Here is a 20,174-nt window from a genome sequence, read left to right on the forward strand (position 1 = left end):
CCAATGACATCTCTGAGGTGATACTGTCATTTTCAAAATAATTTCAAAGCATTAACGGCTTTTAACCAATTCATTAACTGAAAAAAATTATATCCAACAATGGCAAAAAGAAAATTTAGGGGGAAATGCAATTCTATTTCAAACATACTACTGGCAGTTTCAACTAACTTGGATGCTACAGTTCTAAGCACTGAAAATCCTAAGATACCTGTGTATATTCCAGGGATTGCCAGAGAGAAGCAGCTATTTCAGGAGATCTTCCAAAAGCAGTAAGGGTTTCTAATAGCTCTGCTTTCAAAATGGGAGGAATGCTGCACTGCAGAAGTCCCAGGATGACCACTACTGGTGTCCACTGAGGGTGCTCACAAAGAGCCAAGCGAGCATTCTCACTCTACAGAGAAAACAGAAAACAGAACTGCAGATTATTACTTTGAAGGCTTTTCATGTCTTACAATCTCTAATTCACGGTTCAGCACCAAAGACTCTTTGTACTTGAAAGTACACAAGATATCAAACGAAGAGCAGACTATTCCAAAGCCAACCATTTTAATTAAACAAAGAGCGGAGTATAAAGACTTACAAGTACTCAAATTGTGCCTATCCACACAGAAAAATTATTTGGATAATACAGGCTTCTTATAACAACCTGCTTTTTTTAGTGGACAACCATTCATGGAATTAGTCTTTAAGTACTTACATTCTAGCAGCTTCTTCAAGCATGAGTAAAGGGACTTTTCTTCATTTTTCTATTACAAACATTCTGTATACTCCTATCTCTATGTATTTCTATGAACCCACACTTCATTTGGATGTTTTTTAAGAACTTTTATAATTTTGTTTTAGTCTAAGAACAGCATAATCACTCATGCAAGCTCACTAGAGACTCTGAGATGAACCACTGGACAGGAACAAGCCTCTAGTCTCATCAAATGGTAATTCCTCACATCCTTAGAACAAATTTATCTTCATCCCAGATTATGATTTAATGATGCCACAAGATATTACTTTTAAGAGCTCCCTTTATCCATGCATATCCAATACTGACATTACAGCTCAAACAGGATCACCCCATTATCATTTCTGCCAAAGACGACTTTTAAAAATCATGTTTAGTTTCACTGATCTGTCTTGTGTTTGTGTCAGCAAAACCAAGGCCATCTCACTGTATCACAAAAATTTCAGGCTGCAAAATCTGGTACTTAAGAGCAGAATTGTACACTATTCAGAATTACACAGACAATTCACAATACAAAATTATGCACTGAAATTTTATTCTCCTGGAATTCTCTTCTAGTCAATTCATTCAAATCATTTTACACCCTTGGTTTGGGGATATTTTAAATCATGACCCTGGAGGCAACTTTCACATTCCTTGCTAAATTTCTACCACTTCCTTTTGAATTCAACTAACACTTTTGCTTTTTCAAACTCATAAATAAAGGTGAAGAACTTTCCTACTCCACAGTGATTTATTGCGAATATACCTCACTTCTGAAAGACATCTCCATTACCAGCACAAGAGTCACGTAAGCAAGAAAATCAGCAATACCAACAACACAGGAAAAGGAATCATCTCTTTCTGCTTCACCTACACCTTCAGTGTTTGGTCATTACAGTTACTCCTGATGCTTCCCATACTTATGGAGTTCACTAATAAAATGACAACTGCTAGATATTTTCCTTACATACTTTTTTGGTCAAGGAGAACTTCAGAGCTGAATGATGATGATTTGCAAGGAAATAAAGAAGTTTTAACAAAGAAAAGCAAATAAAATGTTACTTACCCAATTGACTATAACAGTGGTCAGCTGTAAAAATGCAATTAATCCATCCTGTTCTTTCTGCGTGATGCCTCGGAGAGGCAGGTGACGGTACTGGACACTGTCTGCACTTGGCAAGTCCTTCCTTAAATGCTCATGATAAAGCATCAAGGAGTGGAAGAAATGCTCCCAGGAGACAGGACTGCCACCTGCTCCTTGGATGTTTTCCGCTAGAAAAATGACAAACAGGTGATGAGATTTTCTTTCTACTCTTTCACAGGGTGAAAAGCAGGATGGCTAAAACTAAAAGTTTCTTATCTAAAGAAAAAAGTAAAGTTTAAAGGAAAGTTATTGTATCCAAAATTAATCATTCATGTTTGGGGACTTTTGCTTGTTTATGGGTTTTTTTGAGACAGAAAGGTGCTAATATAAAGAACTAGTATAAATAAGTTTTCTGTTTTATGAATTGGAATCCTTGCAGCATTTTTTCTATTTTCAAAGGAGGGGAATTTTTTATAATTTGACCAATGCAAAATGAATGCAAAACACAGGACTGCCGAGCATCTCCTACTTTGAGAAAGCGCTATTGTATTAAATGAATGAAAAAATTCTAACTGAACAAAGTGCTTCTGAACAAAGTTAGCTCAGGAAAGTTACATTGCATGTTCTGTAAATACAGCTAGTTTTAAGACATTACTTATTTTTTGTTTTGTAATAAACAACACTGACATTCTGCACTTCTTATGGTGCTAAGACATGGATTTATTTTTTTTTAAAGTATTATTCCACTAGGTGAATTGCTCACATGGTGCTCAGACATCTAACTACCTCATCTGGCAGGTTTTATTTCAGATTACAGTTTCAAGTAAAGACTTCCAGTTTCACCTTTGTACTTCTAATGAAATGTTAAAAGTATGAGGCCACAATTCATCTCAAATGAGTCTTTGCACTTTTGGAAAGAAAAGGAGTTGAGAAATAGCTGAAGTGTCACTTCTCTTACCATGACTACTGCCATTGACTTTTAGCAAACTAAAGCAGTAATGAGCACACTGAGGCCCACTAGCCAGTCCCCGCAGCATTTTCAAGTATGGGATGTAAATTGTGGAAGGAAGTAGATCTCCCATTTGCCTAACAAACTTTGACAAGACAACCTAGAACAAATAAAGATCAGTGTTTAAAAAAAAAAAGGAAAAGCTGAGTATTATAGGAAAACATTAAGTAGTAAATGTTCTTTAGAAAACAAATTCTAATGTAATGAGGGCGGGGTAGACAAGTTCCTTTGTAGACTGCCCTATTCAGTCAGACATGTTTGAAAGAGGAACTAAACATAATAACTCATGTGACTGCAGAATATACTAACTCTCCAATTCTGTATTTCTAGTGATAAAATTTACTTCAGCTCCCAAATGTTCCAGAGGAGTATTATTAGCACATCTCACAGTGCAAGTAAAGAATTCAGCGTGCTTGTCATACACCTGAACAGTGACTCACACACACAGTGATTCCTTTCAGGGACATTAGGCTTGCTTGCACCTGACCCTAATTTAAGTTGCCAGTATTCTGGGTGGGTCTTGGGATGTGTATGATTTTTTTGATTTTTTTTTTTGGCTAGGTTTTGCCTAGCACTGCACAGTCCTTCAAAAAGCATTTAGGGCTGACAGAACCCAAGGTACCCAAAGAATTTTTGAATGTCTACTTTATCCGCTTAGATTGTGTCCTCATTCTAATTTTAAATTCTGTCTCTTATGGACTATAATTTTAGAACTTTAAATAATTAAAATATTCTTAGGAGTTTTTACCCCTAAAATATTATCAACTGCAGTTAATAAAGTTTTGGTTTTTTTATTGTTAAGGAATCTAACTTCTCAGTTAAATGAAAAAGGCATGCAGAAGTCATCACACAAAAAACACAAGAGAACTATCAGAATCCATTCAGCAACTGTAACAAATCAAACCTAAACAGCATTTTCAAAGAGGTTTGTTAGTACTCTTTCTTGCTAAGTTTATTGACAACCGTGAATGGCTGGCAGAAGCAACAACCACCATGCCATGCAGAGCAGGACACGTGCAACTCAGTCACTGAAAAAAGGAAAGGTCTTCTAAGAGCTTATCTGTAATAAGAATACCAAAAAATTTGTTGCTTGACGGCTTTTGTTACTTTGGTTTTAAGATACTAGTAATTACTCAAGAAAATGGAGATAACCTGGCGCTGAGGGGGTCGCTGGTGAGCTACTCCAAGGTAGGAGCCCATGATGGTGGAGGTCTGCAGGGGCTCTGATGGACACCAGTACTCATGGGCAAGCTCCAGATTAAAGGGGTCCTTCCTGTACAACTCAGCAATCTGTCAGAAAAAGGAAGACGCAAGAAAAGTAACAACTCCAGGAAGAAAAAAACAATTACTTCAAAAATAAGCACTGCTTCTAGATTAGCTATAAAAATCTGAGAGGCAAAGCATGACAGGGCTGGTGTTCCAGTTCTTAAAACTTTCTGAAAATCACAGCTTCTAAATAACAGAACTGCAACTAGCGACAGCCAGCAAAATTTAAAATGCACATATCAGTGAAAATTTAATAATTTTCTATTTAACTATTACGGATTAAATCATTGCTAAAAAATGTGTCATTTCTCCTTAAACAACCATATGTCTACCTTTATACATTAATTTTACAAGTTAGGTAGTATCATAATTAGAAACCTCATCTGCTATCTGAACATACAAATTTCTCAGAGCAAATTTTTATTTCTTCATTTAAGTTTACTATAGCTATATGAGATGCTTAAGAAAGCATTTCACTACAAATTTTCCTGCTGATGTCCTAACCTGAAGGATATCTTTGGAAAATACTAGTAATACAAGCTTTTAAATTATCAGAAAATATCAAACACCTCAGTTCAGTACACAAATCTATTTTTCAACATAGATTTTTCTGAAAGTGCAGTAAAGTAACCCTAATAGCTAATACTTAAATAAATATAAGTATTTTTATTTCCATTTTATTTTATTTTGATTTTCTTTATTTTATTAAAAATATGACAGAAAATCATTCTTTTAAATGTAAGCTTATGGTCAAAACTCTACTGAAATAATACTGAAATACTGTAATTCCATCAGTCTTGATGGAGTCACCTTACCAAGCAAATATAAAACAGTCTTCCCAAACTTTCATTACAAATATACCAACACATAAAAATTATTTAAACATTTCAAATATTTATCAGAGTAATTGTCAACAGTGGGGTAAAACCTCTAAAACCTTCAAATGTAAGAAACAATGCAGTATTTGCTTACTAAAAAATTATAAGAACCATGACATTAAAATCAGAAGCCAAGGCAGCAAATTAACTCCTTTATATGAAAAAATTATAGAAAAGTGCCTGTACTAGAGGAAAAAAAAAATTTCATCCCAAAAGGGAAAGATCCAGCACCATATGGTATCAGTCAGGTACAAGTTTCAGATGACAAGTGAAAGTCACAATCATTATTTGTCACAGTAATTTACAAGAAAATAAGGCTTACTAGCAGCATTAAATGCTCCAGATCTCTCCGAAGGGAAATAGGTGGATCATTACCCATCTGAATACTCATGTGGATCATGCGAGCATCTTCGTCAGCACGGTTCCTCAGCTGTTTCACCTGCAGGATTTATGAAGTGGAAAAGGAAACAGTGGTCTATATTTAGCTAAGAATGAAATAAACAGAAATAATGGAATTGTCTACATTGCCTATTAAAACTAAGAAAGCAAATGTACTTGCACGAACATGACAAGAATATTCAATTTTTTAGTTTTTCAATCCTCTCTCCCTCCCAAGAGCTTGCATGCAAAGCTGCAGTGATTGACTATAACTTACTGCCAAAGCCCTTAGAACACAGCAAAAGCCCTCAACTTGTATCATGGGAGTTTTTCCTGACTGATTGCACCAGATACTTTGGTTTGGCTCCAAAAGGTGGATCCTTTTCCTCTTTCTAATTTAAAAGCTAGACAGCTCAGTTTCAAAGGCTGCTAGACCACTATTCACAAGGAGTGAAAAGAAATATGTAATGTAAATGCAAACATGAATGCAAAATATTGATGCCCGTATATAGATCTGTGGATTACAACTTTCTTCACCATTAAAGACTACTCCTACTTGCAGCTACTTTATGACTTGAAAATGTCTGAACTGATGCAACTTTGGAGTTACTCCATCTCAGTCAGAAGCATTATCACATGTCAATAAATATCACAGGAAAAACAAGAGAAAAGAGCAAGAAGAACTGCACAATTTTTTAAGAAAAAGTAGCCATTTAATCAGTATTCTAAACTTCTTTGTGTTAAAAACACTAATTATTAAACAAAAACCAGCGGACATTTAATTTTAAATTCAAAAAGCTTTTGACACGAGACTCCAACAGAAGCTTATAGAAAGCAAACCAACATGAGATTAAAAGTTTTGTTAAATATTAAGGAGACATTGAAGAACAAGAAACAGAAGTAAGCAACCAATTCAACACATAAAAAATAAAACATTTTGACAGTCAATAGAGACTAGTTCATGGTCTATATATATCTCAATATGCAAAATTGAATGAGCAGCAAAATAATGTGTCTCATTGGGAAAAAATAGTTAAAAATAATAGTAACAGGAAAACATTATTAAAAACTAGAAATAACTTTGGAAAGGGTCAAAGCAAACTAGCTAAATTGGTATACTAACTGAACAAGAAAAAACTGTTGATAAGCTAAATAATGAATTATTTGATAATTAATTATCAAGTGCTGAATGAATATAATGGAGGCAACCAAAAGATTTACCCAAATCATCACTGGCAAGCAGCATAAATGCAAAAACTATGCAGAAGAATTAATTAAAATGCTGACTTAGAGATTTAAGTAAAACTGAACAAAGGTTACACAGACACACAAAGCAAAACAAAGATCCTGCAAAACAGACACTTCTTTTTACCTAAAATTTGAGATTCAATAGAAATAGCTGAGGATATAAGCCAACTACTACTTATCAGCAGTTAAGACAAAAAGTTGCCTTGTAAGGCTATACCTCAATTGCCTACTAACAATTCCCTGTGAAACAGCTAGTACTGGCTTACATCAAACTAGAATGCATGTCAATGGTCAGATTTTGTCTTATATTCTGCATTACAAAATCCTGTTTGTAATGAACATCTCTCTTTGTCCTCAGGCATTAGCTACAACTAACTGAAAATCTGAGCCAAAGCAGGAAAAAACCAAACCCAAACTGAAATGGAATTTCAGGATCCATTTAAATTTTAATAATGTAAAACAAACACTACTACCACTATAAAAGCTTGTGTTGCAAATCTCACCATACTGAAGTATTTTAAAAACCACATTCTACTTCAGTGTGGAACACAAACCCCAAATATTATGGCTTCTATAAAGCAAACAGGTTTTCTGAAGCTGGACCTCAAGCTGAGCATCACATCTGAATCTGCTACCTTGTACAAATAACAGGAACATAGAAGAGATGCCCACACTTCTCAGTAAGTGCTACTCACACAAACAACTTACTTTCATTGGCATGAGTGCAAGGAAGTCCGTGACGAGGTTATGGATTTTGCGAATATAAAATTCCTCCTGGTAGAAATTTTCGGATGCCACAACAGATTCAGTGAGGAACAGGAAAACATAATCAGCAATTGCTAGCTCTGCCATTGCCTCGTCTGCCTCAGTGAATTCTGCTAGAGCTGGGCAACAAAATTCACAAGAGGGGATGAAGTAAGTAAAACTCTGTTACCAGACAAATATATTTCAGGATACAGACATGCAAATTTCCACACTTCTATCAACTCTGTTTTTTCTACTATACAGGAGAACTAGACTGAAAAAAAGATAAATTAATGGCAGATGATGACCTCTACTCTCTGTTTTAATAAATGTTACAGTGGGTATCCATTTACCCCAAAAAAACTAAGGCAGTCAACCAAAAACCACAAACCTATTTTATTTAAACATTAATTATATTGTTTACATTTTCTTTTTTAGATATTTTGGAGTAGACTCAATTTTGACGTAGTAGAAAGCTAGATGATTTGTGAGGTTCGGAAAGGAAAAAATAAAATTATGAATAGATTCATCATCTCAAGATACTGAGGTCTAACATCTACAGATGTAAAAAAATCCACAATCAATAATCCGTTCTGGATTTAAGCAGATTCAAATGATACTAAAACTGAAAATTAAATGCTTGAATTTTCCAGTACGTTAAAATCTCTTTCACTTCAATGAGGCACTATTAATCTCTAGTAAGTAATTACTTCTACATCTGTGTACATTTCAGAGCAATTCATTTCACTACCACCAAATCCACATATAAAAAGTTTTAAGGAAGTAATTAACAACACTTCAGAAAGGTAATGGATCCTTTGACTTACACCACTTGCAGTCTCTGCATACTAATGTGCAGCAAGTGAACTTTACCTGTCACATCAGAGAATTGGGATATTCCTCGCAATGTCAGTGCCCAGGCCAATCGGACAGTGGCTTGCAGGCCGGGTAATTTCCAGGGCTGGCACTCCTGAAGCCGAGTGTGGATCGTTGCTATGTACTGTCTTTCTGCTAGCAGAGGGAGCCGGTGCATCAAGTCTTCAACAACAAAAACAAAACCAATACCAATACTCAGTAAACACATGTGAAAAAACACATGCAAAACCCTGCCAATTTGTTACTCATCAATAACAAAACTGCTCAAACAACAATTTATCCATCTGCATAATGTAACCTCTGGGAAAGCTGCCAGCATTACCTTCACGATCCTCTGCCCCTTGTTCCAGAAAGCTGACATCAAAGCAGTAAAGGAGAGCCATGAGAAGAGACAAGTTCACGCCATCCAAGGAGCCATCAGCTTCCACTGTTACCTTCTCCAGGTAACTTATGAGGAGTAGAGTGTCATCCTTACTCAGGGGTGACTGACAGGTCCAGACAAAGAGACTTTCAGCCAAGGACTGCCGGCACTCTTTAATGAGATCAGAAACCTTTACGAGACAAATAAACAAACAAACAAACAATAAAAACCAACCCGGTGAATGTATCTATTCTGGTAACATGTTCAATTTCTCCTTCTCAGTCAATCACGATGACTGGCTTAAACTAAAAATCACTCTGAACACAGCAGCTACAGAAAATGCTGGGTTTATTTGCTGAACAAAAAAAGGACCCTTCTCCTTGTTAATTGCATTTATATTGCTATGTATTTCATGAGAGGTGTGAGTAGATATCTGGGAATATGACTACACACAAACCAGTATCCCTGCCAAGGCCAAGAGACATCAATCTAAATAGAATTTACATAGCTGTAAATGGATCACACAGAAGGCACACTCCCTGTCTCTAATTACACAACTGCACTGGCAGTTACCCCAGTTACAGTCAACCTTCCCTTTGCCCCAAAAAAACAATCTTCAGGTGAAACTAAGGTAAATTAAGGTAATCTAAGATAAATGAGAAAGACACTCTTTTCACAGTTTCTAGATTTTACTATGAATGTGTACAGCTAGTTCTTTATCCAATGGAAAGTAAATTGATTTATTATTACACAGAATGATTTTAAAGCAGATCACCCATTAGAAATTAGATCAAAAATTAAAACAATAATATTTAAAATCTTCCTGCCAGTAAAATTATGCTGCAGTTAGTGACAGTGTCAATTAAGCCCAAGAACTACAAAGATGACACTGTATTTAAGCAATTTTCACTTGACTATTAGAAATGCTTTCATTCATATTAACACAATTGGGCTATTAAGAGAATTATTCACCTGACTCAACTTGGTTTCCATCTGTTTTAATAATTTGTGAATTAGTTCACTTTTCTTATGTCAATATTGCAGATAATGGTAGTGCTGATAATTTAAAATACAGACTTCAGAATTTAGAAAAGAAAAAATTTACACACAGTGTAAATATTAGGCTTAGATTTTTACTGTTACAACTCTTCACTAAAAATAAGACATGCCCTAGCATCTGGGAGCAACAGCAAAACAGAAATGCAGGAAGCAATGTGAATCCCACACTGATATAACAGAAGCTATGAAGCAATACATGTAATCTCAGACAGCAGCAGACTTTGTGCAAAGGCAAAGGACTTCTTGCAGTCTAACTCTATCCTAATGTGTAGAGTAACACAGAAGAATATCCATGCTCAGTGAATTTTACCTCTTTGCGATGCTTCTCACTGCCCAATCCTCGCTCTCTCTGGAGTTTATCAAATTCATTGTTCAAATCAATGTTAGACACAAGTGTGAGGATCTTCTGAGTCAAACCCTGCTCCATTAGGTCATCTGTAAAGCGTGTTGTCATGGAAATTAACTCTTGACTGAAATGGAAAGAATATAAATTCAACAATTAATCATAGTTTTCCAGTCACAAACATGTCTAAAATACTGAATCCCATAAAATGTATGATGACAAAAAAAACATACAAATAAATTACATCCAGAGAGCAAATAAAGATGCATCACTAATCAGTAAGTAGCGCCCTCAAAATATTATGCTGAAGGGATACAGAGTCTTTAGGCAGGGATCAGCTAGTTAAGATTTCTATTAAAAGGAAAAAAGTATTATATAAAAGATGAACATAACTCATAGGCTTTCTTATTAGTAAATACAATTTTCCAGATTCTGCACTCACCATTTATATTTACACTAGAATATATTTTTTCATCTTTCTCTAGCCAACTTGGAAGCAGTGTGCACTGCTTTCTTTTTCAAGGCAAAAATACTAACATGTAATGTTCACCAGTAGACAGTACATTCCTTTTAAGTAAAGGTAGGATCACAATTCCCTTTTACAATACACAGAAAGTCAGAACACAGCAGTGTACTCAAACACTGAGCAATGACCCCTAGTTAGAGCAACAATGACTGGGACAGTGTGTGAAATAAAATACTTCCAAAAGGTGAAGCAGCATGAAAGAACTGAAACTAAAATAGATATCCCTATAATCCAACAAAAATACATGCAAAAAAAGATTATGCTTTAGAAACAAACATGAAAGCAGCTGCACCATGTTACGAGAAAAAAAAGCAAATCTGAGACTATACATATTCCCTTCAGTCTAATTAGTTCTAAAAGCACTCAAAACAAAGAGTTTTGATCAGCTTCTGGCCCTGATACAGACCTGAGTTCCAATGTCCACGTCTTGCCTTGGCGTGACTGGATGAGGGTTCGCAGTGAATTGGCAATGCACCTTTTCCCATCCCAGTACAACAGAACTGCCACCAGACCTCTGGTCAGGCCAGGAAAGTGAGGCTGCTGGTGCTCTCCTAGTGAATGAGATGCACAGAAATAGACAAAGAGAGCTGAACATACATGCCTTGAAAACAGCTCCATATCTTTGTGATTCTAACTGAAATACAAATATTGCATTCAAAGTAACTGTGGTTATTCACCACCACTTTGATCTGTTTCAGACACTTAATAGCAATCTCAGATATTTTGGGTGCTATTGGTAAAATTATTACTCAACTACTAAAACATACAAAAATTTTTTTTAAATGCTAGTCCAAATGGTATTTGCCACTGATATGTACCCATCTTAATAATCAATTTGAGATGATTATCATAGAAATATATTTTATTAAAAATGAAATTTTCTATCTGAAACTACATTGAAAATTCAAGTACAAAACAGAAAGTGAGCCTGACTTGAAGATGGCTTTCCAAAGGTGACAAATTTGCAATCTATCTCTTTAACAAATTTTTCAAGTTAATGAACAGTAGCTAGTAATAACTAACAATTTTAACTTAATGATTCTAAAATCAATCTTCTACACAAAGAATGTGTCACTCTCCAGAATACTTCTCTTACTAATCAGTTATTAGATTAGAGAATAACACAGCAATATATAACTAATGCATAATTGGAAGAATCAGTGTCTGTTACACTGCTTTATGGAAAAACTCTCAATCATGTTTTAATTATGTTTAAATTCAATGATACAGAAAGTAAATCATAAAACCTCCTCAGAATATACCCCCCTTTGCTGGGGGGTACATTAGCTGAGCATACAAACATTAGGGTTTGCTACCATATGACATTATAGAGAGAATTTCTTTTTAAGAACATTCTGTGACAGGAAGTTAAGGCCTTCACTGTATCATGCTTTCACTTTAAATGTACACTTCAATAAGAAGGCCCTATTTAATTTGTATTTCTCCAGATCTTGAATATTTTCCCTTCTCACCAGCTAGAAGGAGCTCAACAGCTGCCAGCTCTCCAATATCAAAGAGGTCACTGAGGATAAAGGCTTCTCTGATGAGCTGCTCTGGCAAAAGCCTAGTTCCTTGCTGACCCTGGATAGCAACTCCTTCTGTGCTTGCTTTCTGAATTTTCTCATGCTGCTGAACATTTTTTGGCTGCAAGAGAAACAAGCATCGGAAGTTATTCAAAATGGCAAGATCAAATACTGAATAAAGCTTTACTCATTAATACTTCCTCACAAATACAGTTCTGTCAGGTTAAGTTGTCATCATAAAAACAAAGGCAGTGTTTTTAAACAGAGACAGTAAAGGCATCCTAAAAATGCTTCATGCTTGGACAGCAGTGGTCTCTTTGTGGGAACATAAAAAACTAATCTTATACAATCAGTGCTGACATTTAGTTTACTCAAAATATTAGTGGTTGAAAATAAACTTTGATAAAATTCTCAACAGGAATTTATATCAACTCAGTGAAAGACATCTGGGTTGGTGATCAGAACTGTTGTGTTACTCCCAACTGTTCCCTACATCATTCTTTTTCCATTAAACTGAGATGCTAAAATATACTGGTGAAACTCTATAGCTGACTGTTAAATTTTCTGACCTTTCAATTTAAAAAAGCCATCTACTATTGGAGAAATTACACCTCTGAAAGATGATATATTTCTAGCTACTATCTTACAATCCACCAGCCAAGAAACAGGGAGTTTTTTCACATTATCTGGCATTCTGAACAAGACACATTCTGTATTTTTTAAGTTCATGTGTTCACCTATTTTTTGTTTGTCAATCTGGTTGATTTTTGAGCAAAACCAGACAAAATACTTTGTGCTTTAGTTCAGATACACAAGAGTAACAAAAAAGGTTAATACATGACTGATGGATCATCAAATACTTTTAGTATTCCTTTCAAAACAGCACTCAAATAATGAGAGGAAAAAAAATCATCATAGATAAAATTATCCTGTAGATGACACAATACAATATGTATGTATTTCTTTTCCCACTTAGTATATTAGTATTCTTACAGCAGAACAGGACTGATATAACACATCTGTGTTATGTACTACAAAAATGTCACATGAAAAGGATGGCCAGGTCTAAAATGGCAGGTAAGACAACAATATAAGACAGAGGAAATCATCAACTCTCCAGCTCATTCCAGAAGAGAGCATCAGTCCAGTACCGGATTTCTGAAGAGAGAAATGAAGTCAGATTTGTGCTTCTTTAAAACTTGATCGAGACGATGAACAGCTTCAGGTTGCCTTTTCCAAATGGCATTCATTACAGTCTGCCATATGTCCTTATATGGACCCCACAAGCTTGCAGCTAAAAGAACAGATAAAATAATGTATTTAAAATAGAGAGAGGAAGAAAACAAATTATTTCTACATTGCTTTCAATAAGTAGACTCTTTTTTTAGTTTACTGTTACTCTTGGCATGTCAGTATACTCTTACACACATCAAGAAAAGTATATTTTCCTTTCCTAAGGCACAAAACAAAAAAAAAAAAAAACAACAATGGTCCGATATAAAACTTCATTGCATCCAAAGAAGTAAAGAACCAAAAGAGATTATATATACACCTAAATTCTGGTGCTGAAAGTCATCTTACAAGAATACTTACAATACAGGTATTAGGTTGGAAAAGACCTTTAAGGTCATTGAGTTTAAGCATTTATCTGACATGTCCCCAAGTGCCACATCTAGATGTCTTTTAAATCCCTTCAGAACTATTACTCTACCACTTCTACAGAATGCTCCAGAAAAGGACTCCCTTCACTATAAGCCAAACAACACATCAAATCAAAATATACAATACTCTTGCATTACAGCAGATGGCTAAAGAAAAATTGTTTCAACCATTTGCAAAGGTTACTACTGAAGTGAGCAAGCTGGGAAAACCAAAAGCAGTTTAAGCAAAAGCAAGCTATTTAAATCACCCTTATTGCTCCTACATTGTCAGAGATGAACCAGTGTGTACTGAGCCAGTCATCTGGAAGGGGTGTAAAATCCTGCCTCACTAATCAGAGAAAAACATTTGCTGTTGAGAGGCCACAAACTCCTTTGATTACTCAAACTAAAATTGATATCCCTCCCAACAATCAAAATGCCAATCTCCTAAGCTTCAAAGTACCTCTAGAATGTCAGATCAAAGACTGCCATATTTAAATGGTGAAGTCTACACACTTAAATGGTGAAGCCATTCATGCTGAGTAGCTACATGTGAATTTACAAATGACTGAGACAACACATTTAGCAGTGCCAGTATAGCTGTGTCAGGCCAACCTGTAAAAAAGATATACATTTGCCTTTTCTGAGCATCAGTGTTTTAACTCCTACAATGTTACCCCTGCCTAGAAATAGCTACTACTGCATGCATAATTTCACACATAGCTGTAACTGGCTGTCCCACACAACTTCAGAGTTCAGATTTATTTCCACTTGAAATTGTCTTTTCACTCTAACTACATTACCAAGTCCAATAAACACCAGCAGCCAACCACAGTGCCTGCCAAAAGCTGTTCAATTACTTCCCTGGCCCATTTGTTTGCTCTTTTCCCTACCACATTGCTTTGCATCAGCCCAAACACATGTACTCTAGGGAATTAGAACAAACTAAGGGTCTAATTTCTCAAAGCAAAATCTAATCCAAAAAGGAGTTTATTTTAAACAGTATCACATCTTCAACCCAGTTTGCTCTGCAATGGCACAAAGATTAATTACTGCAGAGAAAGGAATAGGTACCAGGAATAGGAAGAGGTGGGACTTCAGCAACCATGCTGGCTTTTTCCCACTTCAGCTGTTCTATTATTACTAATTTTAGAAAGGCTGACTGTCCCATCAGGGACGGCAGGAAAAGACAGGCTGAGTTGCTTCTCTTGGCAACAGTGGCAGTTGATGCTTATAAGCCTGAACATTTTGCCAAGTGTCAGACCCAACTATGATATGTCTGTTCCCACAAGCAATATACTATAACCTAAGGCAAAATCTTTACTAGTTTTAGTACCACATCTGCTTTAAATTTTTCTCAAAATTCCTGTAAAAAACTCCTTATTCCTCTAGGGTTTTTTTTTAATTATAAGGCTATAGACTCTCTTGCTGTGTAACTCATCAAATAGTCTCATTTGAACTACTCCAATTTTCACTTCAACAAAGCCATAGTTTTTTATGAAGAGTCTTTGCTTTATTACTGCTTTTCTGTAAGGCTACAGGGATGCAATCCATTCAGTGAGATCAAAAATCTTCTCAGTAAAATCTGCCTGCCACAGGAATGGAAGTTTTAATTCTATTAGCTAGAACTAATAATGACAAATAACTGTCACTATTGACATTCAAAACTTTATTTACAGACCTTTTGGCCTATATGCCGGTTATAACTTTTCATAGGGTCTCCATTCTCCTTCTGTTAACCTAATGAAGCTCAACAAGAGTAAATGCACTATCTCACACACAACACAGGTGCACAGACTGGGAACCAAGGGAGCTTCTGGAGAGCAGCCTTACAGACAAACACCCAAGTGTCCTGGCAGACAGGAGGCTGAACACCAGTCAGCAGCACAGGCTCATAGCAAGGCTCCAGGCTCTATTAACAGCTGTAGCCAACAAATGCAAGTAAGTGATTGCTTAGGCATCTCAAGAGTCCTTAACTCCCACACTGTGTCTAATTTTGGGCTCGTCAGAGCTAGACACTGAAACAGCGAGCCAGAGAACAGAATGAATGAGAGGCTGAAAGAAGTGACCTGGTCCAGTCTTACAAAAAGAAGGCTAAAGAGGGATAGGGGCTTTGTTTTCTCTAACTACTGAATGGCACTTCATGCAGAAAGCAGGGCAAGATTCTGGATATATTTCCCTTTTGCCTCTTACACCACACAGCACTAGGAGATGAGCGTAATACCGAAGTGATGCCTAACCACATGCACACGGAGCTACACAGTCCCGGGTAAGCAAGGAGGCCTCGGCTGCCTGACGTGACCCCAATAGGTCCAGCCAGGCATGACGGCAGCTCTGACCGCGGAGCTCCGTCCCCGGGCAGCTCTGCGCGGCCCGAGCCCGGGCACCACCGCACGGGCGGCCGCACTCCAGCGCCTGCCCGCACACCGCGCCCGCACCGGCCGGGCGCCCCGCAGCCCTTCCCCGCTGCCCGCCGGGCCCCGCCTCGCCGCCTCGCCACGCCCGGCCCGCCCAGGGCCGCCGCCCCGGTTCCGCGGGCTCGGAGGAGAGGCGCAGGGCCGCCGGCGGCCGCGGAGCGGGATGGCCGCGGGGAGAGGCGGAGGAGAAGCCGCAGCCCCACGCTCAGATTGTTCTTACCCGAATTTACCGCCAACGGAGCCGCCATCTTGGGCAGAGGGAGGCGCGTCCGGCGCCGGCGCCCGAGGAAGGCCCGGGCGTGCCTGGGCCCGCCTCGCTGCCGCGGCACCGCGCGGCTGGGCCCGGCAGGGGCAGCGCTCCGGCGCGGCGGGGCAGCCCCGCGCCCGGGCTGCTGGGAGCTGTAGTCAGTGCAGGTTCAGCGTGCCAGCCCGCTTCGCGTTCGCTGCAGGCGGCTGCGGGAAGGGAGTGCCGTGCTCCTGCACTCCCGCCTTCCTCCTCTGATGTAAATAACACAGCGACTCCGTGCCGTTCCGTTCTTCTTTCCCTTTTCCTTTCCATGCCACGCTCAAGTGAGTCTTTCCTTCCAAGCCCTGCCCTATAAGCCGTTTTCACTGAATATGGCTAAATACCTGAATTCAGACACTGCACTGGGAGATGCATTCACTAGAATATCTAAATTTATTTTTTAATTGAAAAAAATATCATCAGGGTGATTCCAGCTTGTCTGGTTTCTGATTGAAGTCTTTAAAAAATAGATACAATAAATAATTTTTGCATATGAATGAGAGATTTTACAGTCTTGTATATGGGAGGATTAAAAAAAAAAAAACAACACCCCCCCAGCAAAAAAAAAAAAAAACAAAAAAAAAACAAAAAAAAAAAAACCACCAGATCTTATAGGAGTTATCCTGTGAAGAAAGCTGCATTTAAACTCAAAGTATGTGCAAGAAAGAAAATTAAAAAGTACCAGACACAAAGAAAATAAAAAGCATGTTTATACACTTATTCATCCAGAGCTGAGGAACAAATATCAGTATCTTAGAAGTAGTCTGTGTCTGAAGTCAATTTACCATTCTCTGCCCCAGTAGTAATCAGCATTCTTACACAAATTCCCTCCTGTATTACCTTTAGAATAAAAAATTCCACCAAATACAATGAGTACAATGAGTACCAAAAGTACTCATTTATAGTTCCAATAGCTTCCCCTCTTGAACTTTATTAAACCAGTATTCCATGTTTGCAAAACTATGTCCAATGAACTAGACCCATGGAAAATGGGCAAAATAACTATCTTTGCTTGTGTAGATCTCCCCTGTAATGGATGGCAGAGGGGTAATAGAGAGAGAGCAGAGCTCCTGGGGTGAGACTGAATTGGCAAGGCAGCTGTAAGAAAAAGGAGACAGAAAACAGAGAAACTGTTTCACTTAGTCAGAAGAGGAGAGAGAAGTGAATATTTTAGAAAAGAGGGAAATTCTCAGAGTTCAGTAGATGAATGTGTTCTCAATAATTTGGCCTAATTTGTTGATTTAGTCAAAGATCCCATATTTCTTTGAGATTTACCTTACCCTCGTCATAGCCATGAACAGAACTGACCTATAATGATGAGAATGACAGTGAATTGTTCATTCCAGGAAATGAGTGAAGTTATTCCCCAAGCAGCTGAACTAAAGCAGCCTTGGTACCTGGGTGGGGCATTCCTGTATCCTCTCCTGTGCATCCTTCCCTGTGAAGCCAGAGTCCTGCAGGTATCAGGCAAACTCAGAGATGCCTGTACTGATCACCTGATCACAGCAAATGTAGTGGATAGCTTGAGGTTTTGCTTCAGTCTTTCCTTCCACAGTGATTCTAATTTTGATCTTTTTCCTTAATACACTCCCTGATTCTCACTAAGTTTGTGAGCCCTCTAGCCTTTGATCAGATTAGGTTGGAATTGACTCAGAAATTGCAACAGGTTCAAAAGTTACTGAAAAATTTGGCTTACAGTGGGATTTCCTAAGCTGTGTTTCCTTAAGAAACATGAAATTTTAAAGCAGAGAGAGAAATAAATAATTGATTAAAAATAAAAAGCCTTTCCCAGGCATTAAGAGCTGTCATATTTCTTTTGGCATTCAGGTACAGCCAGATTGCACCCACTTTTTTTGAACTCTGTTGAAGGAAAAAATCCTTTCTAACCACTGCAGATTTAGTATTTTAAATTTCCAAATAATTCTTTCCTCTCCTTGCCAATTGACCTAGGGTCACATAGCAACAAGAAAAAAAAGACAGCCTGAAATAGTGGATAGCAAGGGGTAGGTCATTGGGCAGCTGAACTGCAGAAGAAAAAATACCACATTTGGCTCCAGCTGCACAGCATTTATTATATTCTTTCTCTGTCAGCAATGTGATATTTTAATGCAAAATAGTTGTGACAGTTTAGTTCCTAGTATGGATGAAGTAAGAGAGGCATCTAGCTACACCATACCATACATTCTGCACATATTTTTATTGGCATAACTGCATCCATCCATCCATGCTTTAATGAGTAGGAAAGTCCATGAATAGTAATTCTTGCTTATCCTTGCTTTATTTGCTGTCCTTTAATTTAGGTTCCCATTGTTTACCCAGGATCACTGGCTGGTTTGGTAGTCTATTTTTGACAAGTCACTATAGGGAAAGAATACCTCACTCCTCTCCCTAACAATAGCTCTCAGCAAGTTCTGCAACACAGATGGGTTCAAGAAGGGACACCAATGTCTTTCATCCTTAATTAGTAGACAGAAATCTGTGAAGTATCAAAGGTAGGCTGACACTAAATACCTGGGATGGATATTAATTCCCCTGGATTCCAGGGAAAGGAGGTTCCAAATTGCCTGCAGGGTAGCGAATTCTGCTTGTGTGGTGAGAGACCTACATTAATTTCTATAGGTGGAAATAACTCTTAGCAATAATTCAAATGAGCTGCACAGTGGGAACCTACTCTTTGTAACCTGTAGGTGGTTTGTGATGTGCTACAGGTGTAACATTCTTAATTTTGATAGTACTGTATTTGGTGGTTCATAGTCAAATCATACATCAAGACACCAAGATAACAATGATGATGATATAATTTACTCTCTTTACATATTATTATTATTATGAGCAAGAATAATTATTAGCCAAAAAAAAGAGTATTGTTCAAATGTCTAAGAGGCCCTACTTAATTTCAAACCTTTAATCTTCAGTGCCATTATGATCATATCTTTCACATCTCCATCACATGATGGAAAAAAATGAAAAAATTCTTTTCAGCATTGCAGCTGAAACTGAAAAAGTTGCCTTGTAGAAGTGCATCTACATAAATAGACCAGTCCTTGCATTGTGAAATATGCCTCTTTCCCAAAAATCCAGAAACATTTCTGGCTACTGGTTAGTCTACAAAGACTTCCTGAAGCTCTTGTTTTGACTGACACTAACTGTGCATCTCAGCTTACTGTTCGGTAAAAATGGGTATAGCATCTCACAGCAGGCCTGGAATGCTGATTGAACGGATCTTCAGCCTGGGCCCATCATCTGAACAGAGGAAAAATAATGTATTTTTGTTTTATGTTAGTTGGCAGAGTAAAAAATCCTGAATTGTCTTATGTGCTGGCTAAATTTCCTAGAAACTTCTTAGCTATAATCCTGTCTTTGCTGCAAAAAGCATGCTTTATACATGGAGATAGTTTGCTTGGCATCAAATCTTAGAAAAAGGTCTGAGACCTTTGCCTTCAGCATTTCTCAACAAAATAATTTTGTAATTTCTCTGTCTTCTATCCTAGATATTTCTAGTGTCACCATGCTATCTAAGCTCATCAAAGAAACAGTGTGAGGTTGTTGCTAGCTCATGTAAGTAGTTTGTCTAGCCAAAAGCAGCAATGAGCTAAAATTCTCAAAGTTACATGAACACCTTCCTAGGGGTCAGGGAGCAGGGGGAGACAAACAGCAAGTGCTGCCCTCCCTGTGTAGGTGAGGACAATTAGTGACTATAGGATCTGCCCAGAAATGAATGCCTTGATAAGCAATATCCTGCTTGTCAGTGGGGTCTGTATGAGCCTTGCTCAGGCTTCAGAGGTAGAGTGAAAATACTGTTCTTGGCTCTGTCATGT

General features: G+C 37.6%; 1 protein-coding gene across 3 annotated transcripts in view; it reads right to left on the reverse strand.

The window, feature by feature from the left end:
• NUP205 (nucleoporin 205) overlaps window positions 1–16,409 on the reverse strand; it is a 44,982-nt gene extending 28,573 nt beyond the window's left edge. The window contains exons 1-13 of one of the 3 annotated variants that reach the window (XM_064702162.1): window positions 16,291–16,409; window positions 13,165–13,307; window positions 11,963–12,134; window positions 10,897–11,041; window positions 9,932–10,091; window positions 8,524–8,752; window positions 8,199–8,363; window positions 7,290–7,465; window positions 5,278–5,394; window positions 3,964–4,101; window positions 2,761–2,911; window positions 1,785–1,990; window positions 209–391 (exon numbers count right to left, since the gene is read on the reverse strand). In XM_064702162.1, the coding sequence (XP_064558232.1) occupies window positions 209–391; window positions 1,785–1,990; window positions 2,761–2,911; window positions 3,964–4,101; window positions 5,278–5,394; window positions 7,290–7,465; window positions 8,199–8,363; window positions 8,524–8,752; window positions 9,932–10,091; window positions 10,897–11,041; window positions 11,963–12,134; window positions 13,165–13,307; window positions 16,291–16,318 (2,013 nt within the window). In that variant the 5' untranslated portion in view covers window positions 16,319–16,409. Of the gene's footprint in view, window positions 1–208; window positions 392–1,784; window positions 1,991–2,760; window positions 2,912–3,963; window positions 4,102–5,277; window positions 5,395–7,289; window positions 7,466–8,198; window positions 8,364–8,523; window positions 8,753–9,931; window positions 10,092–10,896; window positions 11,042–11,962; window positions 12,135–13,164; window positions 13,308–15,334; window positions 15,474–15,846; window positions 15,863–16,290 lie in introns of those variants that run through there. The other 2 variants (XM_064702161.1, XM_064702163.1) reach the window with 2 other exon arrangements.
• Between the last annotated feature and the right edge of the window lie 3,765 nt (window positions 16,410–20,174).

The sequence above is a fragment of the Zonotrichia leucophrys genome, chromosome 1A, assembly GCF_028769735.1.
Source record: "Zonotrichia leucophrys gambelii isolate GWCS_2022_RI chromosome 1A, RI_Zleu_2.0, whole genome shotgun sequence".
Taxonomy (NCBI): Eukaryota; Metazoa; Chordata; class Aves; order Passeriformes; family Passerellidae; genus Zonotrichia; species Zonotrichia leucophrys.